Source organism: Natator depressus, chromosome 3, assembly GCF_965152275.1.
Source record: "Natator depressus isolate rNatDep1 chromosome 3, rNatDep2.hap1, whole genome shotgun sequence".
Classification (NCBI taxonomy): domain Eukaryota; kingdom Metazoa; phylum Chordata; order Testudines; family Cheloniidae; genus Natator; species Natator depressus.
In genome coordinates, this window is record NC_134236.1 from 84,298,659 (window position 1) to 84,313,777 (window position 15,119).

Sequence of the window (15,119 nt, forward strand, 5' to 3'; positions counted from 1 at the left end):
TCTCTCTCCATTGCAAACTTTGTTGTGATAGCTCAGCAATTTATCTTATCTGAATAGCATTTATCCTCCTCCTCTGATTCTTTACCTGACAACTTTAAGGCCTGTTGTCTTGTGATCTATCATGGCCTAAAACTGGGAGGTATATGCAGTTGGTAAGGCATTTGGTTCTAGCCTGGGGACCCTGAGATAGTAGACCTTAATACAGTGTATGGAAAAAGGTGTTTTAAGTAACATTTTAGAAACCTCTAGAAGTATTAGTTACAGGTTTTTTTTTTTTTTTTTTAAATCTTCCTCTGAGGTCTGTGTAGGTGGAATGTTGTAACTATGGCACTTGGCTTTACAGGTGAAGGTATATAAAAAAATAATTTCAATAAGATTTTAAAGCATTTTGACATGTAAATTTTTTTCCCTGTGTAAAATATGTGGAATGCACAGAACACTATTATAATATTATTTATCTATAACAATGTGTTTGTACTATGAAACCTGTTCAGGATGAGCTTCAAAACTTGCTGCTGGCTTTACTACTGCAATGTAGCCATACCAAATTGATGTGCAGTACCATAGCATACCATTGTGTGTTCCCTGGACATACTGAGTATATACTGCATTCTCTCTCTCTTTCTGAAATGGCTCCTTTTTTGCTTGAAAAATACTTCATAGTACCAGTTGGATGAACTACTTCACAGCAGGGTTATGATGAGTTCACTTGCATAAGGTTTCTTTATTTCCCTCTCCTTCTCTCCCAAAATGTGGAAGATGGTGTAAGGAACAAGCCTGACCACATTTTTCCCAGCACTCTGTGATCTGGAAAGTGACTGCTAAATACTCTGTGTGTGGGGTGGGGGTGTTGAGGATGAGGTGGTGGGAGAGAGGGTGTAATTATGAGTGATAGTGAAATAATCAATGTGCTTTCCCAGGATAATTCAAAGGTACTGATGTATAAGTTTGAACTTCAACTGAAGCCAAGATAAATATTATTTACTAAACCAACAACAGTTCAACTGGCAATGCAATTGGTAGCACATCCTCCCTAACAACAGTTTCCCTAACAACAGTTTCTAATATGATTTGTTAATATACTGCAAAGGCTGTCTCTTAGGAAGTTTATGATAATAATACAACTGCTTTCCTGGCAGACTAATTGACAGAGCCTCAAGCCTGCTCTGCTTTTTTAACTGATTATGCTGTAACTTGCAAGCTGGTGGTGCCAAGTTTTATACTTCTCACCCCACATGGGAGTCCAGTTGGACAAGCTAATTTTTATTATGACTATATCATTTTGATAAGACTGTAATCTATGAGTTGGGCATTCAGTGTACAGTTAATACATCACACTGCTGTGCAGGAAACCCAGATTTAAGGCCATCATTTCACATTCCAACCTCAGGCTGGTTGAGACTGGAGGCATCAGAGGCATGACACTCAGTTTCAGGATGCAGGGGCATTCAAGAAATATACTGAGTGAAACTAAAAATCCTTCTGCGCGGCATCCCTCCTCCTTCAGTCCTAGGATTTGGCTTGGAACAGCATTTTCTCATTGGAGGCTGCTGTAATCAAGGTAGACAGAGTCAAGTGTAGTGATGCACTGAGGAGGGAAGTATGTGAAGGGTGTTAACATTTATTTTGTAATCCTATGTGGGTTTTGTGGTCTTAGTGCCTCTGAGCAGCTACAGGAGAAAATGACAGGCACAAATAATGGTGGGCACTAACAACACCTCCTAGACACACAGCTACCTGATCTGAAGGCACAGATGTACAGCTGGATTTCTAAAAGCCTTATTTGTACCCACAAACAATTGTGGGCATCAAGTTGAAGGCCTGGCTGAGGTGTCTTTAAAACGTGGCTCCAAACCATAAACATTGCAGGGATGTTCCCTGGTTTGTTTCTTTTGTTTGTTTATTTTGTTTTGTTTGTTTGTTTTTGGGGGGGGGGGTGGATTCTCCAATTTTGTGGGATTGTCCTCATATTTCACAATATTTTGTGGTGACCACTTCCAGACTGCGGTCTAATTGGAGAAACAAATAGCAAAGACCAATGGAAAATTGAGGGGGTAGGGTGAAAAAGCAAAATTTCAGGATCTTCCCTCAACTGATGTAGGAATTTACTGGTACTTAAAACTTCTGCCTTGTATTGTGCTTCTCACTGTGATATTTTCTCAGTTACTTATCTAAATCAAGCTTATCTTGATTCTGCTATAAAGGATTTTTTAAATGTTAACAAATTCCCTACCCTGTCACTTCTGAGAGCACTGAAACTTAATACTCACTTCAGAAATGTAAGTAAAGAACAAAGAGCACATACTTTTAGCAGAAAGAAGAAAAGAATGTTAACAAGCTGATCTAATACTACATTTAAATTAAACATAGGTTTTTGTGGGCATTTACTGGCTAGTGAAATATGAATATATCTCTAGTCCAGCACAGATCTCTGCAGTTAACATTCTGTTACTACTAAGACAGTTAAAGAGCATTGGTCAATGCATTGATTTATTTGGTGTGGTGAGGTTTCCATAATTAAAATTAATGCCTTGCCCAGGGCAAGTATTCTGCTTTGCCCATCTCTCTTTCTAATGGAGTTTTGGAAGGCATTTTGGGAGAGGTAAACTTGTTTGACATCACTGATTTCCTAGGGTCAAGAGGAGGATCTTAGTAAAACCAAAGAGAGGAGGAAGGCTGGCAGTATTAAGATATTACACTATAATATTGGACAGTGTGAATTAGGATGGTGTATTAGACACAGAAAAGTAAAAACAGACTTTGCATATAAATGAAGAATAAGGATCTTGTAAAAAGATATTAAGTAAATAAAGTAACTTCTTGTGAGAGGTTTCCCTTACTGCTGTTGCACCCCCTGTGTCAAGGCATGGCATTGCAGATGGTCCCTGCCTCAGTTTACAATAAATATGTACCGATTCAGAATCTGGTGGCCTGTGCCTTTAAACAAACAAATGTAAAAGCAAGTGTTTGGCTTCAGCACTTTAAGACCAGGACCCAACAAGGCCCTGGGGGTCTGGGTTTACTCTGGGGAGTTCCTTCGGTCTCCCAGAGTCACCCAGCACTACAAGAAGCAGACAAGCTTTCTTAACTGGCCTGCTGGCTCCCTCTTGGTTCGTGTCACCTTCTGGCCCTTCTAGACCTCTGGAGGACTAGATCTTACTAGTGGCCTGGCCAGAGCAGATTTTTCTTAAGCAGATTTCAGAGTAACAGCCATGTTAGTCTGTATTCGCAAAAAGAAAAGGAGTACTTGTGGCACCTTAGAGACTAACCAATTTATTTGAGCATAAGCTTTCGTGAGCTGTAGCTCACGAAAGCTTATGCTCAAATAAATTGGTTAGTCTCTAAGGTGCCACAAGTACTCCTTTTCTTTTTTCTTAAGCAGAGGTATCAGGGCACTGATGTCTCCAGCAGGGGCCAAAACAGCCAGACAGATCATGTCCCTGCTGGATTTAAAAAATAACTTAAAATAAGGCACGGCTGTATAGGGTGACCAGATGTCCCGATCTTATAGGGACAGTCCTGATTTTTTGGGTCTTTTTCTTATATAGGCTCCTATTACCTCCCACCCCCGTCGTGATTGTTCACATTTGCTGTCTGGTCACCCTGCGGCTGTATGCCAAGGGTTTGTCTACACTGGGAAATTAACTGTCATACCATACTCCCCATATGGACACACTTATTCTAGAAGAAAAGTGCTTTTTTTTCTGGTTTTGCTTCTACTGCTTTGAAAGCCACACCACTCCTATTAATTGCAATGTGAAGCTCATGCCAGGGATGTTACTGAACAGTATTAAATAGTGGCACAGCGCCAGAGTAGATAATCTGGACCAACTCTTTTAAAGATGCTGTTGATTTTAGAGGAATAAGAGGTATAGGTAAATGTTAAACTATCCCACTGGTTCAGTACCTGCAAATAAATGTTGTACAATCCAGCACACACACGTCCGTTAATACACCATTTCAGAACCCAAATAGCGATGGCTAAACCTTTTGGATGCTTGGGGGTTCTACCCAAATCCTTCAAAATGTTATATAACACAGAAATGCATGACAAGCAATATTACAGAATTGGAAAAGATGATAAGGAAAACAATAGTTGAAAAGGAGTCTGACAAACTAAATTTTATTTTTCTTCTCTGTTGCTTTTTTGTTACAAAGTGGCAGAAAGATAGAAGACTTTAAAAAAATATTGTGAACACCTGCTTGAGTGTTATAATTAAGAAAGCCCTTATCTGATTCATTATTTGTAGAAAAAAAATCTATCTTGAGCTAACCTACCAATTTTGAGGCCTATATGACTTTTTTTGTGTGTGGTTTTGGGGCGTGAGGTCAAAATCAGGCTAATAATGGAAACTCATTTACAACCCTTATCACAATATAACAAAATAACTTTCATAAGGTAGAAGCACAGAAATGTGATATCTTTTCTTGTATAGTTTTTATTTCTGGCTGTACTTTATTGCTGTTTGGTGACCTTGCAGACTGTCTCTTTCAGGCTCAGGCCTGCTCTTAGATATATTGGTTTGCATCATTGCATGTCTTGTAAAACTGATTGTTTGTATCACAATGTCTCTTTGGATTTGCCATTGCACAGGTCCACAGTGCACAGTTCATGGAGTTTTCTGAGGTGGAAAATCATGATGACTTTTACACCACTCAAGATGGATACATTCACACACAGGACCAGCGAGGGGCTTACATCATGTACGATGTAGCTTTGAAGGACCTGAAGGACCTCGAAAATCAGCTGCTGCTCGTGGCAAGCCAGTACATTGAACAAGATAAAAGTAAGATCAAATGCTGATAGCTCAAAAGCAGGGAGTCAAACTGGACTTATGCGATGACTTTTTTGAAGTGTGGCTATGGACATCGTGCAGAGCCATTTTTCCGATTGAACACCTGGATCCTTTCTTACTCATTCTATGTAGGTTTTTATACCACATCCATCACAACAGTGTCCGAGCACTTGGAATGATTGTCACTTATTGCTGATGCCACTCCAGTGCTCTGCCCACAAGATACATCTGGGACCTCGTTATATTAAATAGAGTTTATGAGGGAAGAAAGATTATTGAAGTGGCCTGAGAGTGGGGTGAAAATATGCAACTGAAGGTGACAGGGATGGGCTAGAGGAGGAAAAAGTTCATAGTTTTTAAAGATTTCAGAGTAAGAGCCGTGTTAATCTGTATTCGCAAAAAGAAAAGGAGTACTTGTGGCACCTTAGAGACTAACCAATTTATTTGAGCATGAGCTTTCGTGAGCTACAGCTCACTTCATCGGATGCATACTGTGGAAACTGTATGCATTAGTTTTTAAACTACTGCTGCTTCTGAAAGTGCTGCTCAAAAGGCAGGTCGGGACTTTATGCATCTCCACCCACTCTTAACCTTCTCTCTGTTGTGGTAAAAACTGAACTGCTAATTATTTCACATTGCAGATTTAGTTTTTTTACCATAGGAAATGACTTGAAAGTGACTGGGTTACAAACTGCTCCTGAAAGAGAAACTGGATTGTGGGGAAATGGAAGGAGGGAGAAGGAGATGAAACAATCAAGGGTACAGAGAGGGAAGAAAGATTAGAAAACCATGAATAAACAGCCACACATGCATATTATATATATATTCAAAAATGTAGAGGAAAAGTTTTCTAATGGTACAGGAGAGGAATTATTTTTAATTGTGGAGGGATATGTTATATGACCTTCCAACACACTTTTTTAAAGCTTTAACTAACACACACGTTTTTAAAATCAGTTACACATATTTGGATAGCAATAAGCCTGGCAAGCTTTAGTAGGCTGGTGTACCTACATCTTGCTACAGGGCATAAGCCAAGCATTAATGTGGGGGGAGGATGGGATAGGAAAAATCTTTCCCTGTGGGCAGGTTATTTCATAACTGCCTACTGCAGGGTTTTGTAAGCCTTCCTCTGAAGCATCTGGTACTGAGATCGATGATTATCCTGATCTGGTGTGGCAGTTTCTGTGTTTGTAAATCACTTAAATCTTCAGTCTCCCATCTCACCCAAGGTCCATTAATGCATGGCCTGTTGTGGATTATTTTTGTCCTAGTTCTTTACGCTCCCATGCCACAGATCCTGGTTCCAGTCTCTGTGACTGGATCAACAGGGACTGAGTGTGATGAGGAGGCAGAGTGCTTTGCTATCGTAGGCAATAAATGCTTTAATGGTAACCCCTTCAGCCAGTTCAGGAACAGCAGTGTTGGGTTCAAAATCCTCTTGTCCTGTCCAGTTATCAAAATAAAGGATGGTTGTTGCAATTTGGAGCTGGAGGGCAGCCAGTGGAGTGTCACGCACTTGCACTAAGGCTGAATTTGGCCTGAGGAAGTTGAGTTTTCAGACCATTTTATGGGATTTATCTTTTGTTGACAAAGCAAACTACATTTTTAATGTAATAGCATCCTTTCCAAATGGGGAGAATAAATAAAACTAACTAGGCACGCAATTTATGAGCTATGCAGACACTTTTGATTTGCTTCTCCATATATTTATTAAGAAATAAAACCATAACCAGGCAGCTGGAATCATTGCTTTCTGGAGGAGTCTCATTGACTGCCAGTGCAGATCAGTGTTTTGTCCCCTACTTCACACCCAGGACTAAACTAACTACAATTAACTTCCTCTAAGAAGAAGTCCTCTGAAAGTAAGACTCTGGTTTCAGCACTGTGAAGAGCTCTTTGCACTGCTGTGCCTCCTGCTGTGTATGCAGATTTCCTTTGTGAGCTCTGAGGTTTTGGGGTGAGGAGGTAGAGATAACTGCAACTATGATTAAATCCTCTGACAAACTAACAAATGTACTTTTCAACCTCTTTGATCTTATCCTGACTTATGTCTCTTTACCTGGAGTTTCCCAAACACTGCCCATCCCTCTTTTCCCTTTATACCAAACAGCATTTGTTTGAATGTGTGTGTTCGATGGATCACACATATTCAAATAAAATTTCCCAGACACTTGGTGTTTGCATTTTAGACTGCATAGAGGCCTCCAGAACCTGTGGAATTTTAAATCTGCTGTCTGGCCTTCTATTCTCTGGTAAAGGTAAAACAGAGTCTCTCTTTTTGTAAATAAATAGGGTGACATCAAGTTTCAGAAAATTTGGTATGAGTAAATTACTCTAAAACCTATCTTGGCCTGCTCCTATTTTGTCTCTTGTGTAAGTCCCATCAAACTAGTCACTTGTAAGAGGTGCTGACCAGTTGGAGATATCTCCCATTAAAAACACCAACATTTACTGCACTGTTCACTTTCTTTCCTAGGCCATGTAACATACCATCAATCCAGTGATGACAACCTCTTAGCATGGGCCCACGCATCTGTGGATCGCTTTGCAGTGCTGCTTGACATTTGGACTTGTGAAGCTGCTCTCTTAGAGAATAAACGTCAGGTACATCCCCACCCAATGAGGAAACTCTGAAAACTATTAATACATACCAGTTAATCTCCAATTCATTATTTAATTTTTTTATTAATCTTCCAGTATGGAAGATTCATATAGTTGACACAACCTGCTACTGCTGGCTACATTAGAGAACATGATAGAGATGGTTTTCAATATTGCTAAACAAATGTTCATGTGTTGCATCGCATAGTTGTTTCTAAATATTAATACTTCTGTCAGTTACGTTATCAGTGAATGAAATGCTGTGGATTAGTACAAAAGTCTCTCTCACATTCTCAGCAAGCATAGTCACTGGATTGTACATAGAGCAGAACCTTTTCTCATTTGCAAACTCAAAAATCCACATTAAGTGATTTGCTATTCACTGGAACAGTTGGAAAAACAGAATTTAGGGAAGAGCCAATAGCTTGCAAGAGCACTGGACAGAACACCAATGAATACACATGGTCATTCCTGCCCAAAGAGTTTATAATTTGAAAGACAAGATTAGACAAGAATGGAATAAGAGACCTAGAGGAGGATGATTTAAAACTATTTTGTATGGTGTTTAGCACAATGTGGTCTTGGTCAATGCCTAGAGCAATAATACAAATAAGAAATAACAATAATAAGTTTATATAGCTGGGAGTGGTGATAGCGCTATATCGTGAGGGCATAAAGCCCAGTGCAAGGAAGCACAGATGGATGCTTCCGAAGAGCAGAGTAAAGGCCCTTCTCACACACTTGAATCGCCCATTTCTACTTCATTCTTATTCCCAGCACAGGCCCTCTGCCACATCACAACAGCAGAAAGAGCACAGGGGAGTTTCTGTGTGCCAAGCAAGGAGAGTTTAGTAAATAGAACTCTAACTAAAAATGGATTCATTTTCATACATACATACATGAAATACATGCACACAGAAATCTCAGAAACCCCCTGTGCATTTGCTGTTGTGGTAGAAGTGGTATGTATATCTATATCCAGTTGTTTATCTCAGCAAGTCTCTATTAATCATATCACCCCTTCGTTGTCTTTGCACTTCTTAAATTGGTTGATACTTCAAATTTTTTGAAAACATCGTGTATGTGTGACAGCCATTGCCAAATAGGACTATATGGTGTCTCAAGGTGAAGCTGGAACTTTCAGGCTGGTAGGGGCATGGAGCTTGATAGGGGCATAATACTAGTCTACATGTGTTGAGGAATTACGATGGTCCAATCGTTAAGGCCCTAGCCTAGGACTTGCGAGAAATGGGTTCAATTCCTTGGTTTGCCACAGATTTTCTGTATGTGATCTTGAGCAAGAGGTGTAGCCTCTCTCTGCCTGAGTTCTCCATCAATATGATAGGGATAGTAATACTTATCTCACAGTGGTGTCATGAGGAGAAGGATTCTGAAGCTCTAAAGAGGTGTTTAATTTTATATAGATAAAACCTTCGTGCTTCAGGATATAAACCAGCTGCTAATTGTCTGGGGCTTGGAAGAAACTTCTTATGTGGGCAGGTTATTGTTGAAATGTCTTGAACTGAAGCTTCTGGTACTGGTTTTTGTCAGAAACAGGATACCAAACTAGACAGACTACTGGTATGGTCTGGTCTCGCTTGCCCCTCTGTTGTACGTGAAATCTCTCCATTACCAGCAAAAAATGAATATTTGGCTAGTAAAAAGGAAAACAAGTCCCTGTTACCTCTACTCACTTTTGAATATCCCTTCAGCTTCTAGATGGTTACTTTGAGGCTTACCAGCATGCTCTGGATACAGAAGAAAGATTTGCTTTGGCCCAAGCAATAACTGACATCATGCACAAACGCCCACGATTTGATCTCAGCCTCAGGTATTTTGTGAACACTTACAATGATGAATGCATCTGCCTAAGGCTTCAGCTGCAGCTGGTGAGAGAGATATTCAACCAACATGTAAGTAGGGTTTGTTGACAATATATCCTGTGGGAGAACTGGAGGGGGGAACTGATACTTGAACTGATAACTTTGATTCACTAAGAAGCCTCAAGTGTACTGGGTATAGGTTTGCAGTGCTTCTGTTTAAGTTGGGTTGTAACTTCTCAGTATTAGTCTAACAATGAAATTGGATGGATGTTCCATAAATTAAATAGCCATAAGTCAACAGGAGAAAGCTGAGAATTGCACTTAAATCACAAAGTGAATGTTGGAAAGATTGCAGAGTTCTATTTAAAATACACACTTTAAAAGACTTCATCTATTGAAATTGGAGACAAGAAGAAAAGCTGAGCAAACTGGAAATTTAAAAAATAAAATTAGATTCTGTGGTCACCCTCAAGTTCACAATGCAATGGGAGACTGAGAGCTCACGTTTGAGTGCCTGATGTTGCTCCTTTCCACCACTGAAGAAAATGTAAACAAAAATCATTAATACTTTGTTTTTAAAATACACTTCACGGTTTGGCAGATAGTTGTGAAGAGAGTGGAAGCCTTGCCAAGTAATTAAAGTACAAAATGAAGTCATGAGCTTTGGGGTCTATTCTAAGTTCTGCCACACACTTTCTATGTAGTTTTGCACAAGTCACTTCATTTCTCTGTGCCTCAGTTTCCCAGTTCGCAAAGTGGAAGTTTGGAGGCGTAATTAGTGAACTCTTGTAAAGTTCTTTGTGATCCTCAGACAGAAGTCCCCATGTACGAACTTACTGTAGTTAGTAGCATTGTTAATTAAAAAATGGTAGCCATCAACATTTAGGGCCCAAACAATCCTGATATAACTCAATTGACAACTAAATAAAATATTTAGCTCAAAAGAATTTGTGTTTTGCCTTGAACATTGATAGATATGTTTTGAGTTTTGTTTGCTAATGTCACTTATATCATGTTTTGATTACTGATTTCCAGATAGATGCTCAGCGGGAATATGTCCAAAAGATTTGGCGAAAAGATCAGACAGGTGGTATCAGTGAATTTGGACTTCCCCATAATATAATTGCTAAGCAACTTATCTCTCTGAACAACAATTGGTGAGTAATTTAATACAGCCAGTCTTGTTGGAAGTAAGTTTTACGTTCTAGTGGTTGTAATTGATGTCTGTCTTCAGATAATGAATCTTGCTGTCTAAGGTGCTGGATCCCAAATTGTAATTGCCTGAGGAAGGGCCATCTAATGAAGATTAACATGTTAGGACTTTTACTATTTAATACACCCTATGGTTTGCCAGAGAGACATCTGAGCAAGAAAAGTGATTTTTTTTCCCTGATAGTGGATTTAATTCATTCATTTTTGCATTACATTGGGAAATTAATATTCCCAGTTATAAGAGGTGTATATAATACTAATGTCAAAAATTCACTTTCAGGATCACTATTTTTTGTTGTAGCTGTGTCAGTCCCAGAATATTACCTTCCGCTAGATGGTAGTGGCAGCAGTAAGGGCTGGGTTCAATATCTAGGGGTTCCTCTTAACATTGCAAAACAGAACCGGTTCGAGCCCACACCCAGAAACCTGGGAAAACTAATCACCACCCTGGGTGCCTCTAATAGGCAATACTTCCTCACTTGCAATCACTAAAGTTGTGTATAACGAGATAACTTTTATTAAGGGGAGAGGGAACACCACATTAATTTTGGAAAACACAACAATAATTTGAAAGTATTCGAACAATGAGTAAATGCTTTCCCCACAGTATCTTGGGCAGTAGTCCTTTGCCTCAGTTTTCCACCTTGCAGCATGAAAGTCCAGTGGACCAATGTCCCTTTCCTTCCGCTGCACCCCTTTAACAGTTGGTTGTTTGAGGTCAGTGAACTCCCAGAATCCAGTAGTGTGTTCAGGTGGGTAGTTGAGTGGTGCCTCCGCCTCTGTTTGCAGCTGCTGCCTCTGCTGTCTTTACCTGTGAGGCTGAGATTCCACCACCTAGCCCAGACCCATTAATGATTTCACTGGGTAATGGGGAACCTCACTGCTGTTGCCTCTTCTGTGTTGTCTTTTCACACTACACTGTCCCCACACCGGATCTAAGGCTCAGCTCCTAGATTAGTTTATCAGTGCCTACAGCTCTAGTGATCACTGAGAAGTAACAAAGACTCTCAATTGAATCAAATCAACTCTGTCTTTAAACACTGATGGGTGAGGGTCAAATGTATCTAAGACCCTTTAAACAGAGTCTGCACCACCAGGTAAGAGTACTTATTCCCACCCTCTCTGACTTTCACTTGGATTTGGCATCACAACCCCCTGCTTAGTGAGTGAAGTTCAGTTTAGGGGGACCCCCTCAATTAGGGCATTTTAAGTACAGTTCTGCTACCCTTTACTCATACAATAAGGAAACAACATTTCACTACCCCTGCATCCAAGACTTAAGTGAATTTTAACCCCAAACAGCTAAAATTGTTCATTTTGGCAAAGCAGCTGCATCTGCTGGTCATCTAGGCAAAGTAGGTGTGTCTAGGCAAATATGGTCTGCTCCTGAGATCTTTCCCCCATATCATCAATAGATGGTAGGGGAGAGTCCATTCAGACCATTGGCTTACAACCCATAACTTTAGAATCGCTCTATCAATATTGTGATATATCTTTGCAGTAATTGGCTATAGTGTTAGTATTAAGTGTGACCACTAGTTATAGTACAGTGATCTGGTTTGAGGGTCGAGTATGCAGATGCATCAGAGCAGCAAATGACTGAAGTTTTTATTCTCTACTTTCATTGACAAATAAAGACTTTACAGTTCCTTTTACATTCCTTTCATATGTAATTTTTTTTTTATTAACTCCTCTACTTTATTTTCAGATGAGCTGCTTGATTTCTGCCTATGGAAGTCTTAGTTTCCAGCTGGTGGCTAAAGTCATTGTAGTTTGTGTACTAATCACTTGCAATAGACACTTATTCCTGCCACTTTCAGAAGGATTCCGTTCAGAGCTTTTTTTTTTTTTTTTTTTGAGTGCTACAAAAGTGGTATGCCAAATATGTATGCAGTAGATTCTGTTTATTAGCAGCTCCTCACTTGCCAGCAAAAAGTTGCTATTATCCAGCAGTTGCTAATAAGTGTATGGCAGATTTGCAAGGCTGCAGCCAGGGAAGGAAACACTGGCCCCACAAACCTGCCTGTGGGCAGGGAGGGAGGCTGCAGCCCAGATGCCGAGGCTTTCCACAGGGAGGGAAAGCTGTGGGCAGGGCAGCAGCAGGGAGAGGTACTGTGAAGCTCTGTCGGCCCCCAGCACCCCTGCTCCCTTTGGAAAGCCCTGGCATCTGGGCTGCAGTCCCACTCCTGGCTACTGCCCTACCTACAGCCTCCCCTCCCAGCCTGCAGCACTAGGACTCCAGCAGGGGATCCCCCACTGGGCAGGGTTGCAGGTACCCCAACCCCTTATGTCCTCTGTGGTCCCCAGGCACAGGCAGATTTGTGAGGTTGCAGACAGAGAAGGCACATCCCAGGATTTCCTTCCCTGGCTGAACCCCACAAACCTTCCTGCGGCCTGGGCCTTTCTTCCAAAAATGTTTTTCAATAAGCGGCATGTGTTAGGGGGCTTATTCCTTCACCCACTTACTTCCCTGGTCCTTCTCGCATGAACAGAGAGCAACAATACCCAAAGTCCAAAGGTGCAAACAATTCGATGTTTATTGGGGTGAACTTCCAGCAAGCATGATTCCAGTTTCCTTCCTTAGTGTCCCCCTTCCCAGCTCTGACACCACAGAGCCTTACCTGTGTCCCTGTTCTCATTCCCCCCCCTTAGAAAAACATGATTCCAATTCCCCACCCCCATTCCCTGTTCCCATTTCCCCCCCCCCATTCATGAGATTTTCTGTTCATTAAAACACAACAATGCTAGCAATAAGACAAACACCACAGACAAACACAAAACACAGATCCATGGTATTCTGGGTTAATTTTCCCGCTGGCGCCAGCTTGCTTGTAGAGTGTCTGAAAAACAAAAGAAACAATTTCCACCACCCCCTAGTGGGGACAGATTATTGCTTAATAATAATAATACCACTTTCTTTTACAAATTTCCTTGCTAATTGCAGGAAAAACAGAAGAATTACCTCCAGGCTATCCTTATTTTGTTCTATAGTCAGGCTAGTGAATTACCCCACTCACTGAAATTCATGAGGTGGTGTACCTCAGGTTCCCCTCTTGTACAACAGAGCAAGTTTGCAATAGTTTCTCTGCTGTACCAAGCATTACGTTTATTCTCAGGTAATAGCTGAGACACAGCTTCAGATTTTAGCACTGTACACACACCCACACACCCACTCCCCACCTGAAGGTTAACCTGTTCCCCTTATTTTCAGGCTTGACTTGTTTTTTCACCTCCCTTTCCTGGAGGGCCATAATCTGAGTCTTCTAGTAACTTGTTTGCTGACCAGATGTATTCATTATTTGCAGCTCCTTTGTGCCCATCAGCTAGGTAATTTGCATTTACAGAGAGGCTTACTAGCTTGCTTTTGGATCCAAAGCTGTTAGCAGCTCAGAGACTGTCTTAAAAGGGAAACATTTTACTTCCACCAGAGTTCTGATTACTTTTCACTTTCATCTCCTGCTCCAAATCACGCAGAGATCTGAAAAAGAAAGCACAACCTATTGTGGCTCCTTTTGGAGCCCTATTAGGATTTTATTTAAGTACCATGTTTTATTTGCATTTCTTTTACCCCTTCTCCAATATACACTGCACACGTCCTGGGAAAATGCACATTCCTTCTGTATAGTTTAACCTCCATAACATTATATTAGCCATATTAATTTTACACAAGGTGTAACTGCCTCCCCCATGCCCACAGAGTTTTCATGCACACCCACCAAAGCGACAGTCTGATCCCCCAAAGCCACCCCAAGGCTCAGTGTTCCCATCAGCATGATGTTGCTGATATCCAAATCCTATTATCGTTGAAGTCGATGGGATGGGTTCCCAGTGAAATGTTACTGTTAACTGGAAGTTAATATAAGGATTGCTATTAAGCAGCATCCACTGCACCAGTATAAAAGTTTGTCCTGCCAATTGCTTATAAAACAGGATCTTTTTCCTTCGGTAGCGATCATGTTCTCCAATAAATTCACCAATTTAATGAATGTCACTTTTTTTTAAAGCCCTACTTTGAAGAACATTTACTTGCTGGAGTTTCATCCTTCCTTGGGCCTGGCATCTTTAATCCCGAAAGCTCTTGAGTACGTCTCTCAGGAGTTCTATAACATCTGTAGACCAAAAACACCCAGTGAGGCGACTAGTCTAGAAAAACAAGTACTTCAGCTAGCAGTGGATGAATGGCTGACCATGGAAAAGCCTGAATCTTCATACAGCTCTCAAATTCAGAAAGATGTAGGTTCAATTTGTACTTTTTATGTAAGTGAGAATTGTTGTAACTTGTAAATCCAGTTGAGTAAGTGTTGTAAGGATGGTGCTATCATACATGTTCTTTGTTTAGTGGTTAATGTTTTAGTTTTACGATCTTTTAGTATTGGTTCAGTTATTTGACTGGAATTTATATATTGATCAAAGTCCTTTTTGTCTGTTTCTTATGCAAAAGATCCCAACTTAAAGGCACAGGGATAAGAAAAAAGAGCATCTTATTCTGATCTCACACCAACGAAACACAATAATTCAAGGATAGTCAGTTGAAGTAAAAAAAAGTTACACAAACATAAAACTGGTCTGAGATCAGAGATGGGCCCTATATTTACTCTGAGTGTGTGTGGGTGTATACAGTTTAATAGTTATTAGTATTAAAAGGTTAGATGTATGCACAAATATTATTATAGGTAGGGCTGGT

At 40.4% G+C, this 15,119-nt stretch overlaps 1 protein-coding gene across 1 annotated transcript in view; it reads left to right on the forward strand.

Annotated features, from left to right (window-relative positions):
• The window catches only part of CEP57L1 (centrosomal protein 57 like 1), a 121,484-nt gene that overhangs the window by 74,110 nt on the left and 32,255 nt on the right, over positions 1-15,119 (forward strand). Inside the window, exons 15-19 of the mRNA XM_074948210.1 lie at positions 4,595-4,787; positions 7,276-7,403; positions 9,113-9,313; positions 10,259-10,380; positions 14,440-14,668. Of these exons, the coding sequence (XP_074804311.1) occupies positions 4,595-4,787; positions 7,276-7,403; positions 9,113-9,313; positions 10,259-10,380; positions 14,440-14,668 (873 nt within the window). The remainder of the gene's footprint in view (positions 1-4,594; positions 4,788-7,275; positions 7,404-9,112; positions 9,314-10,258; positions 10,381-14,439; positions 14,669-15,119) is intronic.